This window comes from Chrysemys picta, chromosome 3, assembly GCF_011386835.1.
Source record: "Chrysemys picta bellii isolate R12L10 chromosome 3, ASM1138683v2, whole genome shotgun sequence".
NCBI classification, from domain to species: Eukaryota; Metazoa; Chordata; order Testudines; family Emydidae; genus Chrysemys; species Chrysemys picta.
In genome coordinates this window covers 131,189,797-131,216,643 of record NC_088793.1, presented here as the reverse complement: position 1 = coordinate 131,216,643, position 26,847 = coordinate 131,189,797, and the positions used below count along the sequence as shown (strand labels likewise).

The following is a 26,847-nucleotide window of genomic DNA, read 5'->3' as shown; positions in this document are numbered from 1 at the left end:
CACTGCTGTACATAATTTAATTTCTCCCAGTCTCCAGATAGTCCACTTTATTTTCTTCTCTGTATTCCATCTAATTTATCCAATAATTTTCTTGCAATGGTGAAGAACTATAACAGGTGGGAGCATGTGCAGTGACCCAAGCCTCAGATAGGCTTTGCCTACTGTAAGGAGCGGCAGAGGCAAACCAACAGAATGGAAATAACCTTAAATTTTAAAAATGTATTCAGGAAAAACCCAGAAATTTGTCAGGAACAATACTTTATTTTATTACTCTGGCTCTGCATAGCTCCCAGAAGCAATTGGCACATCCCTCTGGCTCCTAGGTGCACGGGCGGCTCTGTGCGCTGTCCCCTCCGAGCACCAACTCCACAGCTTCCATTGGCCGGGAACTAGAGTCAATGGGAGCTGGGGGTCGTGTCTGCAGGCAGGGGCAGCACACAGAGCTGTCTGGCCACCCCTGAGCCTAGGAGCCGGACATGCCAGTCACTTCCAGGAGCCACCCAAGGTAAGCACCGTCTGGCCGGAGCCCGCACCCCGAACCATTTCCCACACCCCAACCCTCTGCCTCAGCCCTGAGCGCTTTCCTGCACCCAAACTCCCTCCCAGATCCTGTGCCCCGCACCCCCTTCTGCACCCCAACTCCCTGCCCCAGGCTCAGCTCAGAGCCCCTTCTCATGCTCTGAACCCCTCAGCCCCATCCCGCAACCCCTCCTGCACCCCAACCCCCCGCCCCAGCCCAATGAAAGTGAGTGAGGATGGGGGAGAGCGAGCGTCGGAGGGAGGGGGATGGAGTAGACGGGGCCTAGGGGAAAGGGCAGGGAAGGGTGCAGGGCAAGGTGTTTGGGCGCAGAGGAGCACGTGGTTCAGACATCCCTTATGGGAGGATCTAATAATAGAGAATCTCTATGTCCTAGTGAGGACTAGAGGATGGAAAATGATAAAATACAGGCAGGGTCTGATCAGAAACAATCAAATAAAAAAGAGTCCCATTCAATTACATCATGTAATGTCAGACAGCTAAAAGGAGACAAGTTTTTAAAGTGCTTATATACCAATGCTAGAAGTCTAAATAATAAAATGGGTGAACTAGAGTGCCTCATATTAAATTAGATATTGATATAATGGGCATCACAGAAACTTGGTGGAATGAGGATAATCAATGGGATACAGTAGTACCACGGTACAAAATATATCCAAAGGACAGAACATGTCGTGCTGGTGTGGGAGTGGCATTATATGTGAAAGAAAGTGTAGAATCAAATGAAGTAAAAATTGTAAACTAATCAAACTGTACCATAGAATCTCTATGGATAGAAATTCCATGCTCTAATAAGAAGAATATAGCGTTAGGGAAATATTACTGACCACCTGACCAGGATGGTGATAGTGACTGTGAAATGCTCAGGGAGAATAGAGAGGCTATTAATATAAAAAAACTCAATAATAATAATGGGGGATTTCAATTATCCCCATATTGACTGGCTACATGTCACCTCAGGACAGGATGCAGAGATAAAGTTTCTTGACACCTTAAATGACTGCTTCTTGGAGCAGTTGGTCCTGGAACCCACCAGAGGAGAGGCAATTCTTGATTTAGTCCTAAGTGGAGCACAGGATCTGGTCCAAGAGTTGAATATAGCTGAACTGCTTGGTAATAGTGACCATAATATAATTAAATTTAATATCCCTGTGGCAGGAAAAACACCATAACAGCCCAACAATGTAGCATTTAATTTCATAAAGGGGAACTACTCAAAAATGAGGAGGTTAGTTAAACAGAAATTAAAGGGTACAGCACCAAAAGTGAAATCTCTGCAAGCTGCGTGGAAACTTTTAAAGACACCATAATAGAAGCTCAACTTAAATGTATACCCCAAACTAAAAAACATAGTAAAAGAACCAAAAAAGAGCCACCGTGGCTAAACAACAAAGTAAAAGAAGCAGTGAGAGGCAAAAAGGCATCCTTTAAAAAGTGGAAGTTAAATCCTAGAGAGGAAAATAGAAAGAAGCATAAACACTGACAAATAAAATGTAAAAATACAATTAGGAAAGCCAAAAAAGAATTTGAGGAACAGTTAGCCAAAGACTCAAAAAGTAATAGCAATTTTTATTTAAAGTACATCAGAAGCAGGAAGCCTGCTAAACAACCAGTGAGGCCACTGGATGCTCGAGGTGCTAACGGAGCACTCAAGGACGATAAGGCCATTGTGGAGAAACTAAATGAATTCTTTGCATCAGTCTTCATGGCTGAGAATGTGAGGGAGATTCCCAAACCTGAGCCATTCTTTTTAGGTGACAGATCTGAGGAACTGTCCCAGATTGAGGTATCATTAGAGGTGGTGCTGGAACAAATTGATAAATTAAACAGCAATAAGTCACCAGGACCAGATGGTATTCACCCAAGAGTTCCGAAGGAACTCAAAAGTGAAATTGCAGAACTACTAACTATAGTCTGTAACCTATCATTTAAATCAGCTTCTGTACCAGATGACTGGAGGATAGCTAATGTGACGCCAATTTTTAAAAAGGGCTCCAGAGGTGATTCCGGCAATTACAGGCCTGTAGGCCTGACTTCAGTACCAGGCAAACTGGCTGAAACTATAATAAAGAACAATATTGTCAGACATATAGATGAACATAATTTGTTGAGGAAGAGTCAACATGGTTTTAGGAAAGGAAATCATGTCTCACCAATCTATTAGAATTCTTTGAGGGAGTCAACAAGCATGTGGACCAAGGGGATCCAGTGGATCTAGTGTACTTAGATTTTCAGAAAGCCTTTGACAAGGTTCCTCACCAAAGGCTCTTACGCAAAGTAAGCTGCCACAGGCTAAGAGGGAAGGTGCTCTCATGGATTGGTAACTGGTTAAAAGATAGGAAACAAAGGGTAGGTATAAATGGCCAGTTTTCAGAATGGAGAGCGGTAAATAGTGGTGTCCCCAAGGGGTCTGTTCTGGGACCAGTCCTATTCAACATATTCATAAATGATCTGGGAAAAGGGGTAAACAGTGAGGTGGCAAAATTTTCAGATGATTCAAAATTATTAAAGATAGTTAAGACCCAGGCAGACTATGAAGAGCTATAAAAGGATCTCCCAAAACTAGATGACTGGGCAACAAAATGGCAGATGAAATTTAATGTTGATAAGTGTAAAGTAATGCACATTGGAAAGCATACTCGCAACTATACATATAAAATGATGGGATCTAAATTAGCTGTTACCACTCAAGAAAGATCTTAGAGTCATTGTGGACAGTTCTCTGAAAATATCCACTGAATGTGCAGCGACAGTCAAAAAAGCGAACAGAATGCTGGGAATAATTAAGAAGGGGATAGAAAATAGGACAGAAAATATCATGCTGCCTCTATATAAATCCTTGGATACCATGTGCAGATGTGGTCACCCCATCTCAAAAAAGATATATTGGAATTGGAAAAGGTTCAGAAAAGGGCAACAAAAATGATTAGGGGTATGGAACAGCTTCCGTATGAGGAGAGATTAATAAGACTGGGACTTTTCAGCTTGGAAAAGAGACAGCTAAGGGAAGATATGACTGAGGTCTATAAAATCATGACTGGTGTAGAGAAAGTAGATAAGGAAGTGTTGTTTACTACTTTTCATAAACACAAGAACTAGGAGTCACCAAATGAAATTAATAGGCAGCAGATTTAAAACAAATAAAAGGAAGTATTTCTTCACAAAATGCATGGTCAACCTGTGGAACTCCTTGCCAGAGGATGTTGTGAAGGCCAAGACCATAACTGGGTTCAAAAAAGAACTAAATAAATTCATGGAGGATAGGTCCATCAATGGCTATTAGCCAGGATGGGCAGGAACAGTGTCCCTAGCCTCTGTTTGCCAGAAGCTGGGAATGAGCAACAGGGGATGGATCACTTGATGATTACCTGTTCTGTTCATTCCCTCTGGGGCACCTGGCACTGGCCACTGTTATAAGACAGGATACTGAGCTAGATGGACCTTTGGTCTGACCCAGTAGGGCCATTCTTATGTTCTTCTGTTTTTTTGTGCGATTAGACAGTTGGCATCCTTAATCACAGTTCTTTCCAGCCCTTTCTTACGGCTTGATCTTAAGACTCCTTTCCATCCACAAATGACAGCTCCTCACCCAGAGGGCCACACTCATTCCCCAGGCACCCAAACTATATTCCCTCTGTCAATGTCCCAATGGTCCGTCTCACCAGTCATATGCTCTGTGCTTTGCGCATGGTCATTCACGGCCCAGCTTCCTCAGCAAAATCCATTTTTACCCAATGCTGCCTCTTATCACCTCCTTTTTTTCTAACCGCCTTCCAACTGCCCATTTGGGCAGATTCTGAGCCCCCTCTCCAGCTCGAGCCTCCCTTTCTCTGGCTGACTCTTCCCCCAGGACAGCATTCTGAACTTCTACACCACAGCTTCAGGTGCTAGTGCCTGGGCCAGAGTTACTACAAATGTGCCAGAAAAAAACAGGATCCATTTTGTTTCTCAACTCTCCAAAATAATGATTTCTGTCAAAGTGGTACTCTCTCTCTTTATGGGTACAGGATGGCTCAGGAGCAGGGCCGGCTCTGGCTTTTTTGCCGCTCCAGGCAAAAAAGCCTCCCGCCGCCCCCGCCTCCCCCCAGCGCGGCAGGGGAGGGTGCCGAGCCCGGCCATGGGCCGCTCTCCTGGACCGGCCGGAGCGCAGGGGGGAGGGCGGCGAGCCCGGTTGGGGCTCCGCTCTCCCCAGCAGCCAGAGCACCGGGAGGAGGGCGGAGAGCTCGGCTGGGGCTCCGCTCTCCCCGGCAGCCAGAGCACCGGGAGGAGGGCGGCGAGCCTGCCACGGCTCCACTCTCCCCGGCGGCCAGAGCACCGGGGGAGGGCGGCGAGCCCACTGCGGCTCCATTCTCCCCGGCGGTCGGATCACCGCGCCGCCCCCCTCCAGGTGCCGCCCCAAGCACAAGCTTGGTGGGCTGGTGCCTGGAGCCGGCCCTGCTCAGGGGATTGGTAATTACACAAGGACTCTTTCCACTCTAGGAAGTGTGAATATGTCCAATGCTAGTATGAACTTAAAGTCATTACCATCAGACAGCTGTTTGATAATTATGTGAAATGAGTTGGTAGATTAAATCTAGTTCCAAGTGAACAGTGTGTCCAAATCACAACCTCCACTGTCAGAACTGGTGCTTATTGGCAGTCTTATTAACTGCCTAAGTAGAGAAGCCATGGGCTGAATGGAGGCTTAACCTACATCTAGAGATGGTCCCTCTAGACAAGGATAGAAGCTTGCAGGTAAGGCTCTGCAAGTACCTGTGACATATCTGTTCTATGGATAAATTCTGGACTTTAATCATCAGAGATGTCAAATGATCTTTCAACAAAACTAAATGAAAGAGCTAGGGGAACAAACTACTCACTTAACTTTCTTTAGCTAATCATATTACTGCTATTTTACACTAGTTATATTCTACATAAACTAAGCTTTCCTTTTGATATCTCCATAGTGGCTACCATTATTCATTATGATAACTTGTCCTGCTACAAAAGAAAGCCTTTTCCATAGGTAATGAAAATGCTGAAGATTAAAAAATCCAGCAACCTTCTCCTCTTTCTCTGATTTGCCTGATTCAAACAGCTCATGTCTTTGTGATCCCAACTCTACTTTCCAACTTTCCATTATTCTCAGTGACCAACACAGTATACATCAGTCATACCTAGTGATGTAAGTCAAGGACTAGGAGCTAGGAACCTCCTGAATTCTATTCCTAACTTTAATAATGAGTCTGCCCATGACCTTAGGGCAGTTACTTACAGCCAAATCCTGTAGTCTCTACTCAAGAACTCCCATTGAAGTCATTGGAAGTAAGGATTTAGAATTTTGCTCTTACCCCTTTGCCAATTTCCTCATCTGTATAATGGGTACAAAATACTTATTTACCTATCTCATAGGCTGTTAAGAGGTTTACCTACAGAAGTTAATGTTTGTAAAAAGTGTTCTGAAGATGAAAAAAAGCCCAAAAGTACTATCCTTATACCACTGGATATTAGGGGCCCAATCCCATTTTCCTCACATAGGCAAGTCTCACTTTGAAGTCAAAGGGAGTTTGGAATGTGTAAAAGGTATGGAACCAGGCCATGTGTGACTTCATATTTAATGCACCGTTGGGGTTTATATTACAATACATCATTAATAGGGTTTTTTAAAAAAATATTCTTTGTGTTTTTCATATATAGGTTTCCAAAGAGCTTTAGAGCAACTAAAAACCATCTTAATTTAGAGCCTAATCCTGCAAATCCTTATTCAGTAATCCTTACTCAGCCAAGCAGTCCCAGTACAACAACTGGGGCCCAGGCAAGAAAGGAGTCTTAGGATCAAGCCCTAAGAAAGCAAATACTGATGAGAACATTTGCATAGTAACATCCTTTTACATCTTTTCCATGTGTGATATGTTAATCTACAGTGGCAGGAATGGGGTGGGGAATGTGGGCCAGAACACTAAAATTAACACATTCTTTCAAAAGTGGAATACAGTCTTCAGCATTCACTGTAACAACTGCTTAGAAAAACAGGGAGATGGAAGCTCTGTTCAATGTCTGAAGCAAAGGGCAGCACTCTGTCAACAAGCATACATCCAAGTACAATAATATACTTCAGCATCACTGCTTGTTATTGGCTCAAGTCCTGTATTACTTCTCAAGGGAAGAGAATGGGTGGAGGAGTGTTCACTTTGTTAATATGTAGTGTGTGGCTTTTGCCACCTCAGCTCAAATATGATGTAGTAGAAACAGAAAAGATAGAAAAAGCCAATGTAAATATTAGACGCACGGGAGGCTGGAAGATAGCGATCATTAGAGAGAGATTTACTTTGAGAGAAGAGTAGGAGGAGATATGATAAAAGTATAAAAAAATAAATGAGTTGGAGAAGGGCAATATTGTGCTTCCTATTTATCCTCTGAATAAACAAACAACAATGAGGGAATGCAATGAAATGTTTAAAAATATTTTATCTATTTAACATTTACTATTTTAAGAAACAGATATAATCTGTGGAATTCACTACCGCATGTTAAACTAAGTAATTTTTGTGACAGATGAGTGACCTAGTAAGCATGGAAACTCCAAAAAGCTATTAGATTCAGATGTGCCAGATGCTAGCCACTGGGATTAATAATACACTTTTGTATCTGTAAATGTTATAGGTAGCTTTGTGAACTAGGGACAGTATTCTAGCTCCAAGGGTGAGGGTTACTGAGCTTTGCCAAGGAACTAAAATCAGTGGGACATGATTATTGCAGATCCTGGGATAGGTAAACAGCTTCAGAGAAGTACCACCCTCTGCAGTTAATTGCATATATTAGTTCAGACTGCAGTCAAGATACCCAGGAGACAAGAAATAGCTTGTGGTATAAAAAGCCAGCTTGAACTGGCTGAGAGGACCCTCATTTTGATTAAAAAATTGTCATGAGTTTGTAACCAAGAGGGCAAAACCCTGCTAGGAAGGGTTTGAAGGACTGGAACCTGCCAGGGTCTCATTTTAGAAGATAGTAAACTTAGTATGCATGTACACTCTAGTGTTTCGTTTTATATTAAATGTTACTATCCTAAAATAAATGTATTGTGCTCTGTAAAAGCTGGCTAGTCACTAGCAACCTTGACATTGTCCCTGAGAGAGAGCAAATGGCAGGTGCTGGTCGCTGGTGAATTGCTAGGAGACCGCAAACAAACTCCTGATCTGAAGGGAGAGGGATGCAGGTCCCCACCCACAGAGAGGTGATGGCTGAATGCTTGAGACGCAGTAGCTGTTAGCAGACCATAGAGAAGGCAGAAATGCAGTTAACCCCGGAAGCATGACAATTTTAATAGAGAGACAAGTAGGGTGAGGTAATAGTTTTTATTGGACCAACTTCTGCTGCTGAGGCCTTGTCTACACTACACAGTTAAAACAGTGGATACATGCAGACTGCGATGCGACTTTTGGCGGCAAAAATGCCCTGTTTTGGCAACAAAATAAAACCACCCCGACAAGAGAGACAAGGCTTTTGGCGCAACATGTTTGTCGACAAAGTGCCAGTGTAGACACCACACTTGATTTTATTGCTTTAATTGACCTCCAAAAGTTATCCACAATGGCCTCCACAATGCCCATCTGGTCAGCAGTTTGAATTCCACTGCCCTGCAGCCAGGTAAACAACCATCCACCCCTCCCCCTTAGAAACCCCAGGAATTTTTGAAATTCCATTTCCTCTTGGCTTGGCATGGAGAGGTCTCATTGCATCTTCCCAGGTGACCATGGCGGCTTATCACAGCAAATGCTCTCCCGCTTGGACCACTGCAGAGCTGCTGGAGCTGCTCAGTATACAGGGAGAGGAGACTGTGCAGTCCCAGCTGTGCTTGAGCTGTAGGAATTTTGATACCTATGGGCAGATTTCTCTAGGCTTGTGCGAAAAGGGCTGTGATTGGGACATGCTGCAGTGCAGAGCAAAGATAAAGGAGCTGAGGCAGGCGTACCATAAGGCGAGGGAGGCAAATTGTCACTCCGGTGCTGCACCTAAGAACTGCTAGTTCTATAAGGAGCTGGATGCTATACTCAGTGGCAACCCCACCTCCACTGCCAAGAGCCCCGTAGATACTTCGGCGGGCCTGGAGGCAGCGGAAAAAGAACCTAACCCAAGATGAAGAAGAGGTGGGGTTAGATGACGATGTGGAGCTCCCAGCGGGGTCGCTCAGTGGGGCAAGCAGCCAGGAACTGTTCACCACTCTGGAGGTGTCTAGCCAGTCTCAGCAGTTGCTCTCTGGCGAGCAAGAAGCAGGAGAGACGGCTGGTAAAGTGGCTGCAGTTTGTGTAGTGCAGAGGTGGGTTCAGGATATAGAAATGTACAAGGCTCAGGGCCGGCTCCAGGCACCAGCCTGGCAAGCAGGTGCTTGGGGCGGCCGCTCCAGAGAGGGGCAGCACGTCCAGCTATTCGGCGGGCGGTCCCTTACTCCCGCTCGGAACGAAGGACCTCCCGCCGAATTGCCGCCGCAGATCGCGATCGCGGCTTTATTTATTTATTTATTGGCTGCTTGGGGCGGCCAAAACCCCGGAGCCGGCCCTGACAAGGCTGGCTGTGTTTCTGTGTGCTGGACATTTGCCTGTGCAGCTAATCAGGAACAGGCAGAACAGGGTGTTGATGCACACCGAGATCTCACAGGAATCCTCCAGAGAGATCTCTAGGAAAGTTTCCTGGAGGTACTCGGCAATTCTCTGCCAAAGTTTCCTTGGCAGAGCTGCTTTGTTCCTTCCCCCATTGTAGGAAACTTTCCCGTGCCATTCAGCAATCACTTGTGCAGGGACCAAAGCAGCACACAGGGGAGCAGCATAGGGACCAGGGCAGAAGCCACAAGCGTGTAGTAGATGTACCCTCACTTCCCTGGTTACCCTCAGCAGTGAGATATCTATTATAATGACTCCCTCCAGTGGAAAAGTGTGGGAGAATTTTAGAATTTTTTCCCTATTCGGCTGCACCGCAATCCTTGCAGAGTACTCTTTTCCATCATGTAGCACACCACCCCCCAGCTAACACTCACCATGCTTTGGATGTTCACCGAGATGTGTGCTTGCCAAGGATCAATGAGAAAGTGATGGTATGTTACCAGAGGTGTATTTTACTGAAATGTTTCGATGCTGTGCATGAACTTAACAATCATGTTTCTGTGCATTGTTCTTTGTGCTTCGGCAGATGTGGCCTTGAGGAACACCCCAAACACGCTGGCCAAGCGTCTCTGCCAGATAAGAAAGTGCCCAAGACCAAGAAAAGAAGACATGTTCGGGAAGGTACTGCACTTCTCCAATGCAAAGAAAAGGGAACTCAAGATGTGGAGGGAAGCCGAAAGGCAGGACAGAAAAGAAAATCAGGAGTTTGTTAAGGACACTACTGAGTGGATGATTAAAGTCATGGAGGAGCAAACGCAGATACATGCCTGCCCTCCCCTGCAGCACATTCAGAACTCTTTTCTGTGGCCCCCGCCCAAACACCGCCCGCACAGTCCTTTCCGCTTTCTGGGACTTCTCGGTTTCCCCTTCACTCCAGCCCCTTGGACAATTTTCAAAATGATAGCTGGACCTACACACAGCTCTGAAAGTCTGCCCTTCCCTGGTACCTCGTTTCCCACCAAGCACTTGTGTGCGTGCGCGTGTTGTTTCTTGTGTGTGCTTCTTGTGCGTGCACGCGTGTTGCTTCTTGTGCGTGCACGCATGTTGTTTCTTGTGCGTGGGGGTGTGTGTGTGTGTTGTTTCTTGTGCAATAAAAAGCAGGCACTACCAATACATATACAGACAGTTTAATCATTTGCTTACTGGAATATAAGGCCCCAAATTTCACCATTGCTTCCTAGAAAAACTACATGTAATGTACCATTGCAGCACCAATCACAGAGGTATACATTACTGGCTCTCATTTTCAAAGTGTTGCCTCAAGGACTCCCTGATTCAAATTGCCCCCCTCTGGGCCCCTCTGATAGCCCTGGTATCTGGCTGCTCAAAATATGCAGCCAAATGATTTGCCTCAACACTCCACCCCTGAGCAAACCTTTTACCCTTAGCTTCACAAAGATTACGCAACGTACAACACACAGCTATGAGCATGGGAATATTATCCTCATTGAGGTCTAACCTGCTATAAAGGCATTGCCAGCGCACCTTTAATCTGCCAAAGACACATTCCACTGTCATCCGGCACCTACTCAGACTGTTGTTGAACAGCTCCTTACTGCTGTGCAGGTTTCCGTGTAAGGTTTCATGAGCCATTGCTGTAAGGGGTACACCAGGTCTCCCAGGACCACTATGAGCATTTCAACATCCCCCCTGTAATCTTCTGGTCTGGAAAGAAAGTCCCCACTCGTAGATTTCTATACAGGCCGGTGTTCCTGAAGAAGTGTGTGTCATGCACCTTCCCAGACCATCCCGCATTGATATCAGTGAAACACCCAAAGTGATCCACCATGGAGAAGTACCCCTTCCTATTGATGTACTCCGTCGCAAGATGGTCTGGTGCCAAAATTGGTATGTGCTCGCCCCACTGTTAATTATATCACTGCTCATTAAAGCATGTAAGAAAGGAAAGGAAATATCATCTCATCATATTATGAAGATCTACACCAGCATTTCCCCAAGTGTGGGTGGGGAAGGAATACAGTGATATATAAATTAAGACAGGTTGTCATTTAATAACACAGGGCAGAGCTGTTGGAGAGTGACTGGTTTCATTTTTCATTAAAAAAAAGGGAAGAAGGTGGATCCGGGGAACTACAGGCCATTCAGCCTCACCTCAGACCGTGGAAAAATCATGGAGCAGGTCCTCAAGGAATCAATTCTGAAGCACTTAGAGGAGAGGAAAGTGATCAGGAACAGTCAGCATGGATTCACCAAGGACAAGTCATGCCTGACTAACCTAATTGCCTTCTATGAGGATATAACTGGGTCTGTGGATGAGGGGAAAGCAGTGGATGTGTTATTCCTTGACTTTAGCAAAGCTTTTGTACGGTCTCGCACAGTATTCTTGACGGCAAGTTAAAGAAGTATGGAATGGATGAATGGACTATAAGGTGGATAGAAAGCTGGCTAGATCGTCGGGCTCAACAGGTAGTGATCAATAGCTCCATGTCTAGTTGGCAGCAGGTATCAAGCGGAGTGCCCCAAGAGTTGGTCCTGGGGCCGGTTTTGTTCAATATCTTCATTAATGATCAGGAGGATGGCATGGACTGCACTCTCAGCAAGTTTGCAGATAACACTAAACTGGGAGGAGTGGTAGATACGCTGGAGGGTTGGGATAGGATACAGAGGGACCTAGACAAATTAGAGGATTGGGCCAAAAAAATCCTGACGAGGTTCAACAAGATCAAGTGCAGAGTCCTGCACTTAGGACGGAAGAATCCCATGCACTGCTACAGACTAGGAACCGAACAGCTAGGCAGCAATTCTGCAGAAAAGGACCTAGGGGTTACAGTGGACAAGAAGCTGGATATGAGTCAACAGTGTGCCCTTGTTGCCAAGAAGGCTAACGGCATTTTGGACTGTATAAGTAGGAGCATTGCCAGCAGATCGAAGGACGTGATTATTCCCCTCTATTCGACATTGGTGAGGCCTCATCTGGAGTCCTGTGTCCAGTTTTGGGCCCCACAGTACAAGGAGGATGTGGAGTCCAGCCGGAGAGCAACAAAAATAATTAGGGGTCTGGAGCACATGACTTATGAGGAGAGGCTGAGGGAACTGGGATTGTTTAGTCTGCAGAAGAGAAGAATGAGGGGGGATTTGATAGCTGCTTTCAACTACCTGAAAGGGGGTTCCAAAGAGGATGGATCTAGACTGTTCTCAGTAGTACCAGATGACAGAACAAGGAGTAATGGTCTCAAGTTGCAGTGGGGGAGGTTTAGGTTGGATATTAGGAAAAACTTTTTCACTAGGAGGGTGGTGAAGCACTGGAAAGGGTTACCTAGGAAGGTGGTGGAATCTCCTTCCTTAGAGGTTTTTAAGGTCAGGCTTGACAAAGCCCTGGGCTGGGATGATTTAGTTGGGAATTGGTCCTGCTTTGAGCAGGGGTTTGGACTAGATGACCTCCTGAGGTCCCTTCCAACCCTGATATTCTATGATTTTCCTTAAGTGTGGATTCAGCTTTCTAACGTTTGGGAAAATTCTGAGATGCTGAGAAACAGTATATTAGAGAGAGAGAGAGAGAGAGAGAGACAGAGAGATGGACTAGCAATCTTTGTGTTTCAGGATATAAACCACATATTTGCCAAAATCAGGAAGGAATTTCCCCTCCAATTATATAGCATTGTGGAATTAAGCACATTAAGGCATTTTAACTCTCCATCTAAAGCATTCTCCAGTCACTGTCAGAGAAGACTAGTGGATCATTGATCCATTATGGCATAAGGAACCACTACATTCTGTGATACAGGAGGGCCAGGGAGCAGTGGGAGAATGGGAGAGGGGAAATAGATGTAAGCAGAGTCAGGATGAGCTCTACCCTGACATCTGGTGGTGAATTATGGCGAGTGTGGAAAAGAACTCCAGGGGCTGATCTTGTTTGCATAGGCACACCCATCCGCCTGGCATGAAACAACAGCAACTGAAAGTGGTTACTTTGGCTGGTGTGGGATCCCGAGTTTCTCTGTTATTGGGGCAGGAAGAATAAAGTTTGGTTACCCTGATTCTGTGAATCAAGGCCAGTGGAACTGTTGTATGACAGAAGGACTGAGTGAGTCCTTCACCATTACCTAAGTAGCACGTGCTTGACAAGGGGCATGGGTTACAAAACCCAGTGAATTGAGAGAGGATGGGGACAGGTATTTGTACCTGATGGTATGGGCCCCCTCTGAGGGCTTGAAACACCAATTGCACCACCTCCTCTCCCCACTGTTGAATGTCAGAGCTAACTTTGATTCCATTAGGAGTCTAGTTCCAGGCTGCTGAGCTGAATTCGCTTTGGGCCAATGGTGCACCAGTACTGGGGCTCCCCTACTCTGAGCTGAAATCACTAAGAGCTGAAATCACAAAAGAGTTAAAGTTATTAAGTGCTGTGTTAACCAGTGGGGGAGCCTGAAGTTTTACTGCTAAGCAGCTGGCGGAGCAATTTGTGGGGACAACTGGAGGAGCAGCTAGTGGCGCAGGGACGGTTGGAGCGGCCCAAGGAACGGCGAGCGGAGCTGTTTGCGGGGACGGCTCGAGCGGCTCACAGGTCGGTGAGTGGAGCAGCTCGTAGAGCGGAGCGGTTCGTGGGACAGCAGGAAGTGGACTGGCTCGTGGTGAAGGCTGCGGCGGAACCCCATGGAGAGATGGCCAGCCGACCTCTGATCACGTAAGGTGCCCCTTAACACCCTGCGTGCCCCCCTTTTACTCTGGGGCTGCACTGACCAGGGACAGAGACTTTGGGGGTTGTTGGACTTTGGGTGATTTTTGGGTTGCTGGATTCAAGAACCAAAGGGAAAGGACACAGCCCAATTTGCTGGGGTGGGTTTTTTTGCTCATGGTTTGTGTTATAAATCCTGTTTGTGGTGTTTTCCCAATTTAATGCTGATGTCGTTTACCTCATGTTATTAAACATTTTCTGCTACACTCAGACTCCGTGCTTGTGAGAGGGGAAGTATTGCCTCTTACAGGTGGTATGTAATTGTCCCAGGTCACTGGGTGGGGGCTCAAGCCAGTTTTGCATTGCGTTATTGAAACGGAACCCCTAGATACAGAACCTGGCCCTTGTTGCTGCCAACTTAGATGGGCAGAAGGGTTACATTTATAAACCGTAGGCTAATTAAGGCGTGGTTCCCTGTAGACTAGGGAGGGTTGATACAGGTTAATTGGAGCACCTGTAGTCAATTAAGGCCCTGTCAGGAACCTAATAAAACCCCCTGCTTCAGTAGTCAGGGAGGAGGAGGAAGGATAGAGGACTGGAGCTTGGAGGTGTGTTGTGAGATTTGAAAGACCAGAGAACCGAAGTAAGGGAGACCCTGCCCCGGCAGAGCAAGGAGACTCCCTCCCCCAATGTCTAAGGACCGAGGGTGACCCCACCCAAGGGGGAAGAGGGTAAGAAACCCGCAGGGCTTGAGAGGAGCTGGGACTCAGAGCGAGGAGCAAACCCAGACCCCTCCCCCGCTTCCCTCCTCTACCACCTTCCTGGGCCACTAGCGGGGCCCTTGCCGCCCAAGAGCAGGGGCAAGTGATTGCGTCTTAGCCCCACCCCACCCCAAGAAAAGTGCGGGACCCACCATACGAACATCGGCCATCTTGTTACAATTCTTTATAGTGGCTAGAGGATTTGGAAAACAAGAAACTGAAAATCAGATTTGAGAAAGAGTAGCAGCAGTATCTCAGATGAAAGCAATAGTGGTAACCCAAAAGTTTCACACTCCTCCTATTCTTCATATGTCCAGGGTTTGGAGAAATTACCGGAATAATTATGCCTTTTGTGAGAGGAGTACCAAAAACTTCTCACAAAAAAAATAACGGTATAAGTATCTACATTTGTTAGATATTATAGGTCACAAATGCAAAAATAGATATTTTGCATATACGTCACATACAAAGTATGTGCCAGTGAGCACAAACAGACTTGTGTGTCTGCATATTTTGCATGAATGAGAAAACAGGCAAATGTATGTGCAAGTGGGTGATTGCATGAGTAACAGTATATTTCCTGCACACAATTACTGGTTTGTAGCAACAAATCAGTATTTTGTACATGCCATTTAAGGCACTGATGTTTGAAAAGGAATCCTCAAATCTAATAGTACACATGATGGGTGCTTCGCTACTGGAAATTCACTGGGCGTTAGGCACCTAATTCCCCAGGTACCTTTGAAAAATTCACCCTTAATGCACCTAATCACCAGGCCACAAGTACCATATAAACACATGGATTACATGGTAACTAATCTCCTGAGTCTGCAAACAGCTATGCATTGCTTAAATGTATTCATATGAGAAAGTGACATTAATCAGTGGGACAATTTATATGCTTAAATTTAAGCAACGGCATAAGTGTTTGCAGAATCAGGACCTAATGGAGGATGATATAAAAATGAAAGTCAACAGGAGAAAATACAATACTCAAGTCCATTAAGCGTCCTGGAAACTATGATGCATTATTTGTTTTTGTTTTTTAAATATGTGTGAGTATATCTAAACTTTACCCAGCTGGGATGAAAATGTAATTCATTTATCATAATTACCCTGGGTCTGATTCGGATTTCCATTTGCACTATTGTAACTCCTGAGTAACAACGCTAACTTCATTGGAGTCACTCTGGATTTACACTAGTGAAACCAATATGAGAATATGGCTTTTTTCCTGAGAATAAAGACATTCAATTGTGACCAGATTTCACTTTCATTTCATAAAGCTGACAGTTCTTTTCTAAGCTGAGGCCAACAGATTGGTTTCTATTGTGAACATGAGCCAAGAAATATTACATTTAATGAACCATTCCTTTGGCAGACACACTAACATTTTTGAATGCCTTGACCAGGTTTAGATTTCTTTTTTAAACAGATATTAAGAATATTTATATGTTAAATATATTCAGAAGAAATACCATACATTTGGCCTTTCAAAAAACACAATATTATATTAAAAAATGCAATGCATTATCTTTGTTTCTTAAATGTACTGAAAAAAATGATAGTTGATATGCACTTACTTTGGCAGTCGTTTCTTTAATGGACATGCTCAGTGATTGTTCTTTTTCCTGAAGGCTAGAAGGATTAAAAGAAAAGAAAAATGTTGACCTTCTTTACTAACCATGGTATGTTACACAATCTATTTTTTCATAAATAAGTACACAAAGGCTTTAAGATGATTCTTCCAAGCATAGAGGACCAATGTCAGGATAAAAATCATATTTCTCTAAAATCTTCAGTTAGTCTGTGATACTAATAACACTGCGCTGCAGATTATTAGAACTAAAGGATTTTTTTTCAGTCTAGTTTACTTGTCCTCAACTGATCCTATTTGTTTACTTTTACACTTTATTCAGCATGGATAGTAAAACTAGCCTACAATGTATTTCACCAATATGTTTTCATGTACCACATACTCAGTAATAATATTTATTATTATTTTAATTATTATTATCAGTAGTATTAATAATTTGTATTATTTGTACAAGTAGTGCCCAGGAGCCCAAACTCTGGAACAGCATTGCACTGTGTGATGCACTGCACAAATACATAACGAAAAGAGAGACTCTGGCCTCAAAGAGCTTACAATATCGGTATTGCATTGTGTTCAGGTTTCCCCACACACTAGCTGAGGCCTCACTAGTGCTGAGTAGAGCAGGACAATTACCTCCTGGATAACTGACACTTCTGTTATTACATCCCAAAATGATACTAGCCTTTTTTACAACTGCATCACATTCAATTTGTGATCCACTATAACCCCATGATCCTTTCAACAGTACTAGTGGCTAGCCAGTTGCTCTCCCGTTTGTTGTTGCGCATTTGATTTTTAACTTCCTAAGTGTAGTATTTTGCACTTGTCTTTACTGAATTTCATCCAGTTGATTTCAGACCAAATAAGTAAATACCGACCGAGTTACCCTTCCACAATCTAAACTACAAAGAGGGTTTCCAGTTTTTAATTTGTTTTTGGTGTTTGTGGACAAATTATTATTCAGTTTCAGAGCTAACTATAAAAACTAGTTTTCCATTTCTGATTTTGGTGGTTTAATCAAAAGTTATAACAGGAATCACCTGGTGCACAGTGGCCTCAACCAGCTCTACAGCATGCACAGGACCCTGCTGTATTTTGTAGGCAACTTTAATAGGCACCACACACAATGGGGCTATGCAGCAAACAACACTGCAGGTAAAGAACTGGCCACTGGGCATCAGCAAAGGACATGCTCCTCCTTTTAGACGCGAAACAGTGCATCACTTTCCACTCTGCAAGATAGGACAGGATACTGCCCTGACCTGATGTTCATCTCTAAAGATGATACAGGTACGCTAATACCCCCATTACGGATTGTCCTTGATGACTTCCCAAACTGCCTACACAGACCAGTACTGACCATATTGGCATTCAAATTCCAGTTCTCTACTCAAAACCAGCGCTACACTGGAAATGCAAAAAGCAGACTGGGCCACTTTCTCTATGACTGTGGACAACACAATCTCCCACATTCCCCCAATGGCGAATACTTGTGACCATTTTACTACGCTCCTAGTAATCTCCACTACAAAGAACATCATCTTCCAAGGACACATGTCATCGTACACTCCTTGCTGGACTGCAGAAAGCCAAAAACTCCTCCACAAATATGAGTGCAGAGACCCTCCTACTGTCACTGGATGCAGCCAGGCAGAAACGGTACCTTGGCTGTGTAGGTCTAAACTTCACACACTCAAGCAGATGCACCTGGCACTTGCTGAGACACGTGGGGGCTGCAAATCCCACATGTCACTAGGCCGCAAGTGAAAGCCAATGCCACTGGTGATAAACTTTTGTGGACATAAAAACAGCCAGTGGATAAACAGTATCGCAGACAAGTCCAGCATCAATTTTAGCAAGTGATGTCCACGTGCAATCCATCTTCCCAATGGTCTGGACCATTCACAAGTAAGGATATCAATGCAGACCGGAAATTCGGAAAGGCAGCAGGGAAAAATGGTATCTATCCTGATTTCCTATATCTGGGTCCACTGGCACAGAAATGAATGATGGAGCTTTTCACAAATATCCAGGAGACCAGTGAAATCTCCTGCCTGTGGAGAGAAGCAAAGAACATTGCACCCCTAAACCTGCAGATTATCCTTCTAGTTATAGACCAATCTCCTTTCTGAACACCATCTACAAGGTGATGGAGTGTATGAGTTTGACCCAAATAGGCCCACTGGGGACACCAGCCTACCTAAGGAACAATCTGGTTTTCTTCTGCACAAAAGTTGCTGCGACCAGTTCCTGGCCCTCACTACAAGCATCAGTGCTGGATTCCAGCAAAAACTCAAGACCGGTACCGCTTTCATTGATCTGTCAGCAGCATATGACACAGTCTGGAAGGATGGTCTGATACTGAAACCGACCAAAGTGATCCCCTGTGCATGGATTCTTAAGATGTTGAACACCACGCTTAGCGGCTGAAGGATGCGCAATGTGCCTTGGAGGTCAAACCAGCAAGCCGTGCACTTTGAATAATGGGCGACCACAAGGCTCTGTACTTGCTCCAACACTCTTCAATGTATACACAAGTGATATGCCTGAAACAATAGCACAGAAGTTTGTGTATTCTGATTATCTGGCACTCACAACCATTACCATTACATCTGACCTTAAGATCATTGAAGAGTACTTCCAAAAGTGGCACCTGAAACCAAATCCTAGCAAATCTGTAGTCTCTACCTTCCACTTGACAATAGACTTGCACAAAACACTGTCGAGTTTATGCTGAAACCGTGCGTTATAACCCAAAGCCAACATATCTTAGTGTCATTCTTGACTGCACACTGACCTTTCACGAGCACCTCAAGAAAGTAGCCTCCAAAGTGAAGACTCGCATCAACATTATTCAAAAGTTAGCAGGAACAAACTGGGGAACAACTGCCCCGGTGCTATGAACGTCAGCCTTGGCCCTGGTGTACTCAGTTGCAGAGTACTGTGTGCCAGTGTGGACAAGAAGCTGCCATACCCAACTTGTTGGTAGGCAGCTGAATCAGACCATGCAAATCATCCTGGGAACTTTAAAATCAACACCTCTACCATGGCTTTTTTATATTAGCAAACATCGAACCTCCATCTATCCATCGAGATATAGCTACATCGCAAGAACTTAAATGTGCTGAAGACTACTCAGAACTTCCCATCTGCCGGATTATGGATAACATACCCTAACAACACCTGAAATCACAAACACCACTATAGACCACCTATGACCACCCCAGGTCTCTGGATCCGGACAGGGAATGGCAATGTGTCTGGACCTCATCTACCATTCCAAACAAGCACTTGGTTACTGACCCAACAAGTTGCCATGCAGACATTGGACCACACTGAAATGAATCCGAACAAACCATAGAAGATACAGCTACTTGATGCACAAGTGGAAAATCAAAGACTGCCCTTCGTACGACTGGTGAAAACATCCAAACCACTGAACACATCATAATGTAGTGCCCCAAATATGGATTCAAAGGTGAATTGGATGATATCCACAACATCACAGAGGAGAACTTGAAATGGCTTATGGACCTACAACTGCATCTACAGAATGTTGCTCTGCAGATGCCGTATGCCAGAGACAGAAAAGGGGGAATCACTTATGTATCTTAAAGAATATTCCATCATCTAATCCATGCACCACAACTGGAATGATACAACCATGTCCACTGGCTACAAACGGTCTTTCACCAAAAGAGGATTTTCCTCAGGTTTTTGGGTTCCCAATTTATAGCAGAAAGAAACAAGAGAATTTACATCAAGAGAAAACAAAAAGCTTCAAAGCATGTGGTAAGCATCCCAGATCTTCAGCTATCAAGTATAACAACAGGAATGTGTCAGTGGATACTGAGCCTGTGAAGTTTTAATAACCCAGACCCATTCAGATGACAGAGGCCAGGAAATAAAATTCAGTCTCTTACCAGCACTCCTGTGTCTCACACTGTTACTACAAGAGTAGCACTCTGCCTGCTCAGAAGCTCACTCACTTAGTCTTCCTTTTGACTACCAGAGACAACTTTTTATAGAGCTCCCTAATTTAGCACTAAGGTCTTGACTGGACCACTAGGCTATATTCTGAGCCATTACCTCACTCTTTTCTAGCAGAACAGTTAAGAAGCAACTTAACTGCCTATCTGCTGATGCTCAGATAGGACCTCTGCATCCTATCATAGGACCATTTAAAAATTATTTTTGCTATCCTATATAGTATAACTCACACACTGAGATTGCTAGGCTATTGACCCAACTGATCGAAAGACTGGAATGAGACAGGAATTCAATTAATACAAGATTTAGCTGACAAAATGCAGGAAAGGAAATGTTTTTGACATTCACACAATTGACAGCAATCTATATTTAGCATGCAATTTCTTCAGTTCATGTAGATAGCCAGGTAGGTTCATTATTTAAACCTCCAGCAACAGATCTGGACACATTTGGGGGGGATAAAATAAGGTGATCCTAAAAGAAAAGCAGCACAGATTTACAGAATATATCTTGGTGCCTCCCCACATATACACAGTCTCCAGTTTAAGAAGCATGAGCTAAGGAATTAGATTACTGGATGATGAATGATGTAATATACTGGCAAACACATGTGATTCAGCCAGGGAACTTCAGGAAAGGCTGGGAATACCACAGATTTAGAATATGTTACTGACTTGACACTTAACAGTAGACTATAGGAAAACTTAAAATTACCAAATGCTTCAATGGATGCAAACAAGCCAGTCACACATTAATACTCTGCACAGTTGACATGATACAGAAAATAGATAACAGATAATATTTATGGATATTTCAAATAATTGTGAAACAGTCTGAAAAATCACCAGAAAACATCTTACATCATCTATGGTGAAGGATCCTAGAGAAGGAGCATAGTTTTGGAATAAGAGGAAAGGATAATCTTGTTTCTAAAGAAAAGAATTGGGAGTGTGGTTTGTGTTCGTGGCCCTGCCACAGACTTCCCATGTGAACTTTAGGGGCCCCTAAACATTATGAAGTAACAGCTCATGCTTGACTGGTCTCATGAAGAATATTCTGAGAGGCTGTCACCTCCCTGCCACTATCCTGCCCGTATAGTGGAAATGGCCCTGCTCAAAGGAAAACTGAATAGTACAGTATAGGAAGGATTGCTTTCTACTAATTAGAGGCAAGTTTCTGGTCTCTTTCCTTTAATTTTGTCTGCATTCCCACCTCTCCATATTAAGGTATTATATGCAGATACTTAGCCTTCCAAGAAAGAGGGAGGAGGGGCGAGCCTGACACCAACTAGCAGGCAAAAATCAAGACAAGATTATTTCTATATTCTTGAGACTCACCGATGGATGAACCTTTTCTACCCAACTGGGAGTTTATATGCCATGATGAAATATTTATACACTATTGTGATAAAAGATTTATACAGAATATAGACAACAGTCACCATAATTACACAGTAACGGAATGTACTACAGTATGCTGGTTAAGAATATATGGGAAAGCATCCAGTACAAAAATAATTTAATTCCTACACTGGTGCAAAACTGCGGGCTGATCTTCACTACAAATTAGCTGAGGGCTAGTCTACACTGGCAACGCTAAAGCGCTGCCATGGGAGCACTTTAATGTGGCTTGTGTAGTCGCAGCACTCTCCCAGCGCTCTAAAAAAAAAAAAAAAAAACAACAACACACCTCCACGAGGGGCGTAGCTACCAGCGCTGGTGCACTGTCTACACAGCCGCTTTACAGCGCTGAAACTTGCTGCACTCAGGGGGGTGTTTTTTCACACCCCTGAGTGAGAAAGTTGCAGCGCTGTAACGTGCCAGTGTAGACAAGCCCTGAGTTAGCACACTCCAGTGAGTGACCACACTGCAAAACAATCTGTGTGTGTGTGAAAACAAAAGTGATATGATTAGCAGCACAGCGAATGAGTTAGCAGTTAATGAGCTGTTGTAACTTGAGCTGCTGCATTCTCACAGCATTACTAGCTCAAGCAGCACTAGTGCTCCAGATGCCTCCCTCCGGACAGGCCAGCTAGCTCAACCTTCAAGCACCAGTTAACTGGAGCTAGAGATTTTAGTGGATGGACAGGAGTCAGTGTGGGGCAAAACCTGAGCTGTACCTCAAGCTAACAATGCAGTGAAGACAGGCCCTTTGTGAATTTGTTTCCACCTTGATCCTGTAAGGACTGAAAGACACAATACTACTTCATAGCAGGAAGTATCCATCGTTGTACCACCACCTTCACCTAAAAGTTCATTCTATTTCCTTCTATTCCACTCACCCGACCCCTGCTTAAAATAAAACAAAACAAAACCACCCACAACATAACAAAATTATGCCAAGCATTACCGGGTTCATTTGCTCGAATATTATATCCCTATCCTCTGTTCTTGAGTCTTTTAGATTGTAAACTCTCCGGAGAAGTCACTGTCTCTTTTTCTGTGTTTGTTCTACAATGAGCACAAGGAGGCCCGGATCTTCAGTAGGGCCTTTGGGAATTACTATAATATAAATGTTTAGCAGTAACAGTAATCTGTTAAAGGTCACCTAATCTGACAACCAGGTCTATATTCAATTTGCAATAAAGTGAAAAGTGAAACTGTTGAATCGAGGACTCGTCCCTTATGCAAGCCATGAATCATCTTTCACTTTCTCATATACCTCACAGCGTATATACATTATGGGGTCAATTTCTAAAAGAGCGGTGTCCTTTTTGCAGGTACAAACTGGACAAACAAAATTTGTACCTGCAATCCAACTCTGAGTGTAAATCAGGTAGAACTAAAACTACTCATCTTTGCACCTACAATTCATTTTGACAGCTCAAAAATGTAGACAGATTTTGCAGGAACAAATTTCAACTGCAAACAGGATGGACCAATCCTCAGCCCATATGAAAACATAGCCTTAAGGCCAAATTCATACCAGATGCGAGTGCATCTCCACTGCACTCAGCAGAATCAAGTAGTACACAACAGATCTGAATTTGGTATGGTATTCAGATTATGTGCAATGGACAACTTGAATTCAAAACAACCCTTTAGAGAATCCCTCGCCCCAAAAAGATATAAAACATTTGTTTAATAAACAATTTGGAATATACTAAAGCTTTTAATGTATGAAAGCATTTCACCATAATATATGTATGAAACTTTCCTTCAAATTCTATCATTTCAAGATCTGAAACAGAAAAATTAAGCACAACTTCAGAATTTGAAAGAATTAAATTTCTGATTTTTGTAAAAATGCCTGAGATTATTTTTAAGACCACTTTGTGCTCATGCCATTATGGTAGCCACTCGAGACCAATAATCCACAAGTCAGTGCATCTAGACTTCCCTACCAGATATGAAGTTTAGAATGAGATATTGAAGAACTACAATTTCTTAGAGGTTTGAAAAGTGAACACATTATAACAACAAGCTCAACTTCCCCATCACTGCCACTTTTCTGATTCCCAGGAAAAAAAGTGTTTTGACTTGTTCAAAAGATGAAAATTCACAGATCAGACTCTATGAAAGTCTTTGTATTGTCACTTCTAATGGCAAGTTGAAAGTGCTGACTTTCAAAAAAGCCTTTGTCCAACTCTTAATGAAAGAAGTCAAAAACAACACTCAAGGGTAACCATATGTTGCAGCCTACATCAAGGGGGAAATATAGCAAAATTCTATTTAGAAGTCAGAAATGCAGAGATGTTTCTTGTCCTTCAGCAGACTCTACAATATAAATCAATCAAGCAATCAATAATTCCCTCACACTCTTATAATTCCCTCTATGAAAGCATCTCAGAATGCTCTGAGGACAGGTAAAAAGACAACTTTTACATTGTGACAAAGCTATACTAAATAAAAGGACACTTAAGACTAGACACACAAATAGCCAGGACTGAGTGTGTGAGAGAAATTAGAAAAAAATCTCTCTATTTACCTGGAAATTCTGTTTCTTTGAGTAATAAGGCCCACAGATCCATTAGCATGGGTAGGTCAGCCTGCTTGCAGCTTGAAGGCAGAACCAGAACCATCAGTCATGGCAGAAGGGAAATGCCCCACCCCCTGAAATTCCTTCAAATTAAGACAACTTCCACAACTGGGATAACTCAAATTTACTTTCCCAAATTACAGATTGTGTTAAATATAGTTAGATGAAAACGCAAAACAATTTCTTCTAACACAGAGCCTGGGAAATTCCCCCTCACAAAATAAACTCAAATGTCTAGATGTCAATTTCCATCTTTCTTCAGTATTATCAGCTTGTCTGAAGGGTAGGCTAGATGGATCTTATTACTCAAAGAAAGATAATTTCAGGTAAGCACTGATAGATGTTACTATTCTTCTTTTTGCTAATGTCCACAGATCCATTACAATGTGATTTTCACAGCAATGTGTCTCCTCGGTGGGAAACAGGATTACCCTTAAATATGGACATACAAAATGAGGTATATTATATATCCTGCATTTTCTCTTGGCACTACAAGATGAAGAAGACTTCTGCCAAAAAACAGTACTGGCTGAAGATTGATCCAATATGTACAATTTTGGTGAATTTATGAATTGATGGCCGTGTGGTTGCCTATCAGATCTTAATGCAGAAGACATGATTTTTGTACCCTTAGATTGTCACTTTTTCTAAGAACTACAGTTTGATGCTTAACAGAATGAAAAATATTTAGTTTAGTTCACTTTAGTTCTTCAATTTTCTTTGGGAATGAATCCCATGAGAACTACCTATCTGAATTAAAAGTAAAACACTAGGTCTCATCGGAGAAAATTCACAACTTCAAAGCTCATCTGATTGGAGACAATAACTATGGGGAGATCTACTCCAATGGATAGGAAGCATAACACCGCCTCCTGCAGGAATTCAATCTATATAGTACTGAAAAGAGTAGAATAAGATTCTGAGGTCATTCTCTATGGCCTTGTGGGGCAGGAAGTATTTTTGCCCCCAGGAAACATTTAAATGTTCAAATTTGTATAAAACTTCCTTTTCTTGAACATGCTGATAACAGAGACCTGACCTTTTTGTTTGGACACTCTTATACACACACAATAAAATTCTCCTGGAGGAAATCAAAGCTAGGTTAGGTTTCATTTGTTTAACAAGTGGTTAAACTATGGACTTTGCACCAGTCATCAGAATAAGTTCTATCTGGTGACTTCTGTTTGGGATCCACAAAAGTGATAACCATTTAATCTAAATAGCCATATTGAACCTGATCCTAGATAGACTGTTTTTTGCAACAGCAGACCTCTGCTAAAGAGAGTCACCTGGAAGATCAATGCTAGGTTCATCAGCCATAAGACCCACACAGCCTCTTCAGCCAGAAAAGCAAACAGTATCAATGCTGCTCTCTCTCCTTCCTATCTTTTGCATGGTTCTAGAGAGCAGTGGAAAAGAGGATATGGCATATAGCAGAGATAATGCCCAGCTTTATGAGAGGTCATTCACTATCTCACATCCCAGGTCATGACACATGGAGAGGCCACACAGCACACTACTGCTGTTTACAGATGCAAAGAGGCCAATCTCCAGGCCATCAAGTTGACTTGCAATGAGTGAGGATATTACTGGGTGCAAATTACATTCTGCCTAGTCCAATTTCTGACATGTAAGTCTTGATGCTCATCTGGCCAGGGCACATAGAGATACAAAAATTGCTCTGCTGAGGACAAGGAAGTCAATTTTCTCTCTCGGATCAGGATGATCATGTTCCTCCTAATTTATTATGAAAACCTCATCAGACATTTTGACTGTCATGACCAGAAAAAGTCTGTGGTCCATGGAAGGGGCAGTGGGAGGGAGCTGGGCCCAAAGGACCCCTTACTGTGACTTCCAGAATTGGCAGCATCCGTACTGTGTCTGATTATCTCCATCCACAGCCTCGGTCACCTGAGGGGAGGCTGCTGGGTTCCACTGTCACAAGCATGGCTGCTGGTGTGGCCTCTAGGGACTTAGGCACAATCTTTCTTCTGCAGTCATTCTCCTGACACAGAAGGAAGAGAGGGAACTACTTGTCCCTGGAGCCAGTTTTTCCAAATCTGCCTGATTCCTTTTCTGCCCAAAGAGTAGGCCCCAAGCAACCCTGCCAGGATTAGGCTGTGAAAGAAACTGTTCTCTGCCTGCAGAGCCAACCGAGCCTCTCAACAAGACATTCAATGAGGTGATGAGGCAAAAGACACAGGCCCTTACTTTTGCCTCTGGCTTTTGTCAGCCTAGCTTTCTCCCAAAAGCTTGTGGGGGTGCAAGCTCCTGTAAATACCTTAGGGCGGAAGGGGAGAGGAGATGAGACAGTCTCCCCAAAAGGCAAATGCAGCCTTTTGGATGCATCTGAGAATTACACAGACATATCATTGAGTCAAACTGTTATTCAAGACATTTGAAATAAAGCTTGGAATTTCCCTCAGAAAAATTCTTCACTGGAAGGGCTGGTTGAGCTGCAGGCTACCATGGGAGCAGGACATTCCCCTGCTACCAGCGACTGACAGGTCTGGTTTACTCCAAAGCTGCACGCAGGCTGAAGTACCCACTGAACACACTTGTGAACCTTAACATGAAGAAGAAAGTAGACAGAGCACTGTACAGGGAGTTACAGCAAACCAAACAGGATAGAATAAAATATTTGTATTTTAAGAACACCATAATATTAATAATTAGGCTCATTTCACATAATTTAGACTAACTGACACACA

The 26,847-nt window shown here is 43.5% G+C and overlaps 1 protein-coding gene across 1 annotated transcript in view; it reads right to left on the bottom strand.

Moving 5' to 3' along the window:
* Window positions 1–26,847, bottom strand: part of DISC1 (DISC1 scaffold protein) — a 352,017-nt gene that overhangs the window by 211,160 nt on the left and 114,010 nt on the right. Inside the window, 1 exon segment of the mRNA XM_065588994.1 lies at window positions 16,155–16,209. Within this exon segment, the coding sequence (XP_065445066.1) occupies window positions 16,155–16,209 (55 nt within the window).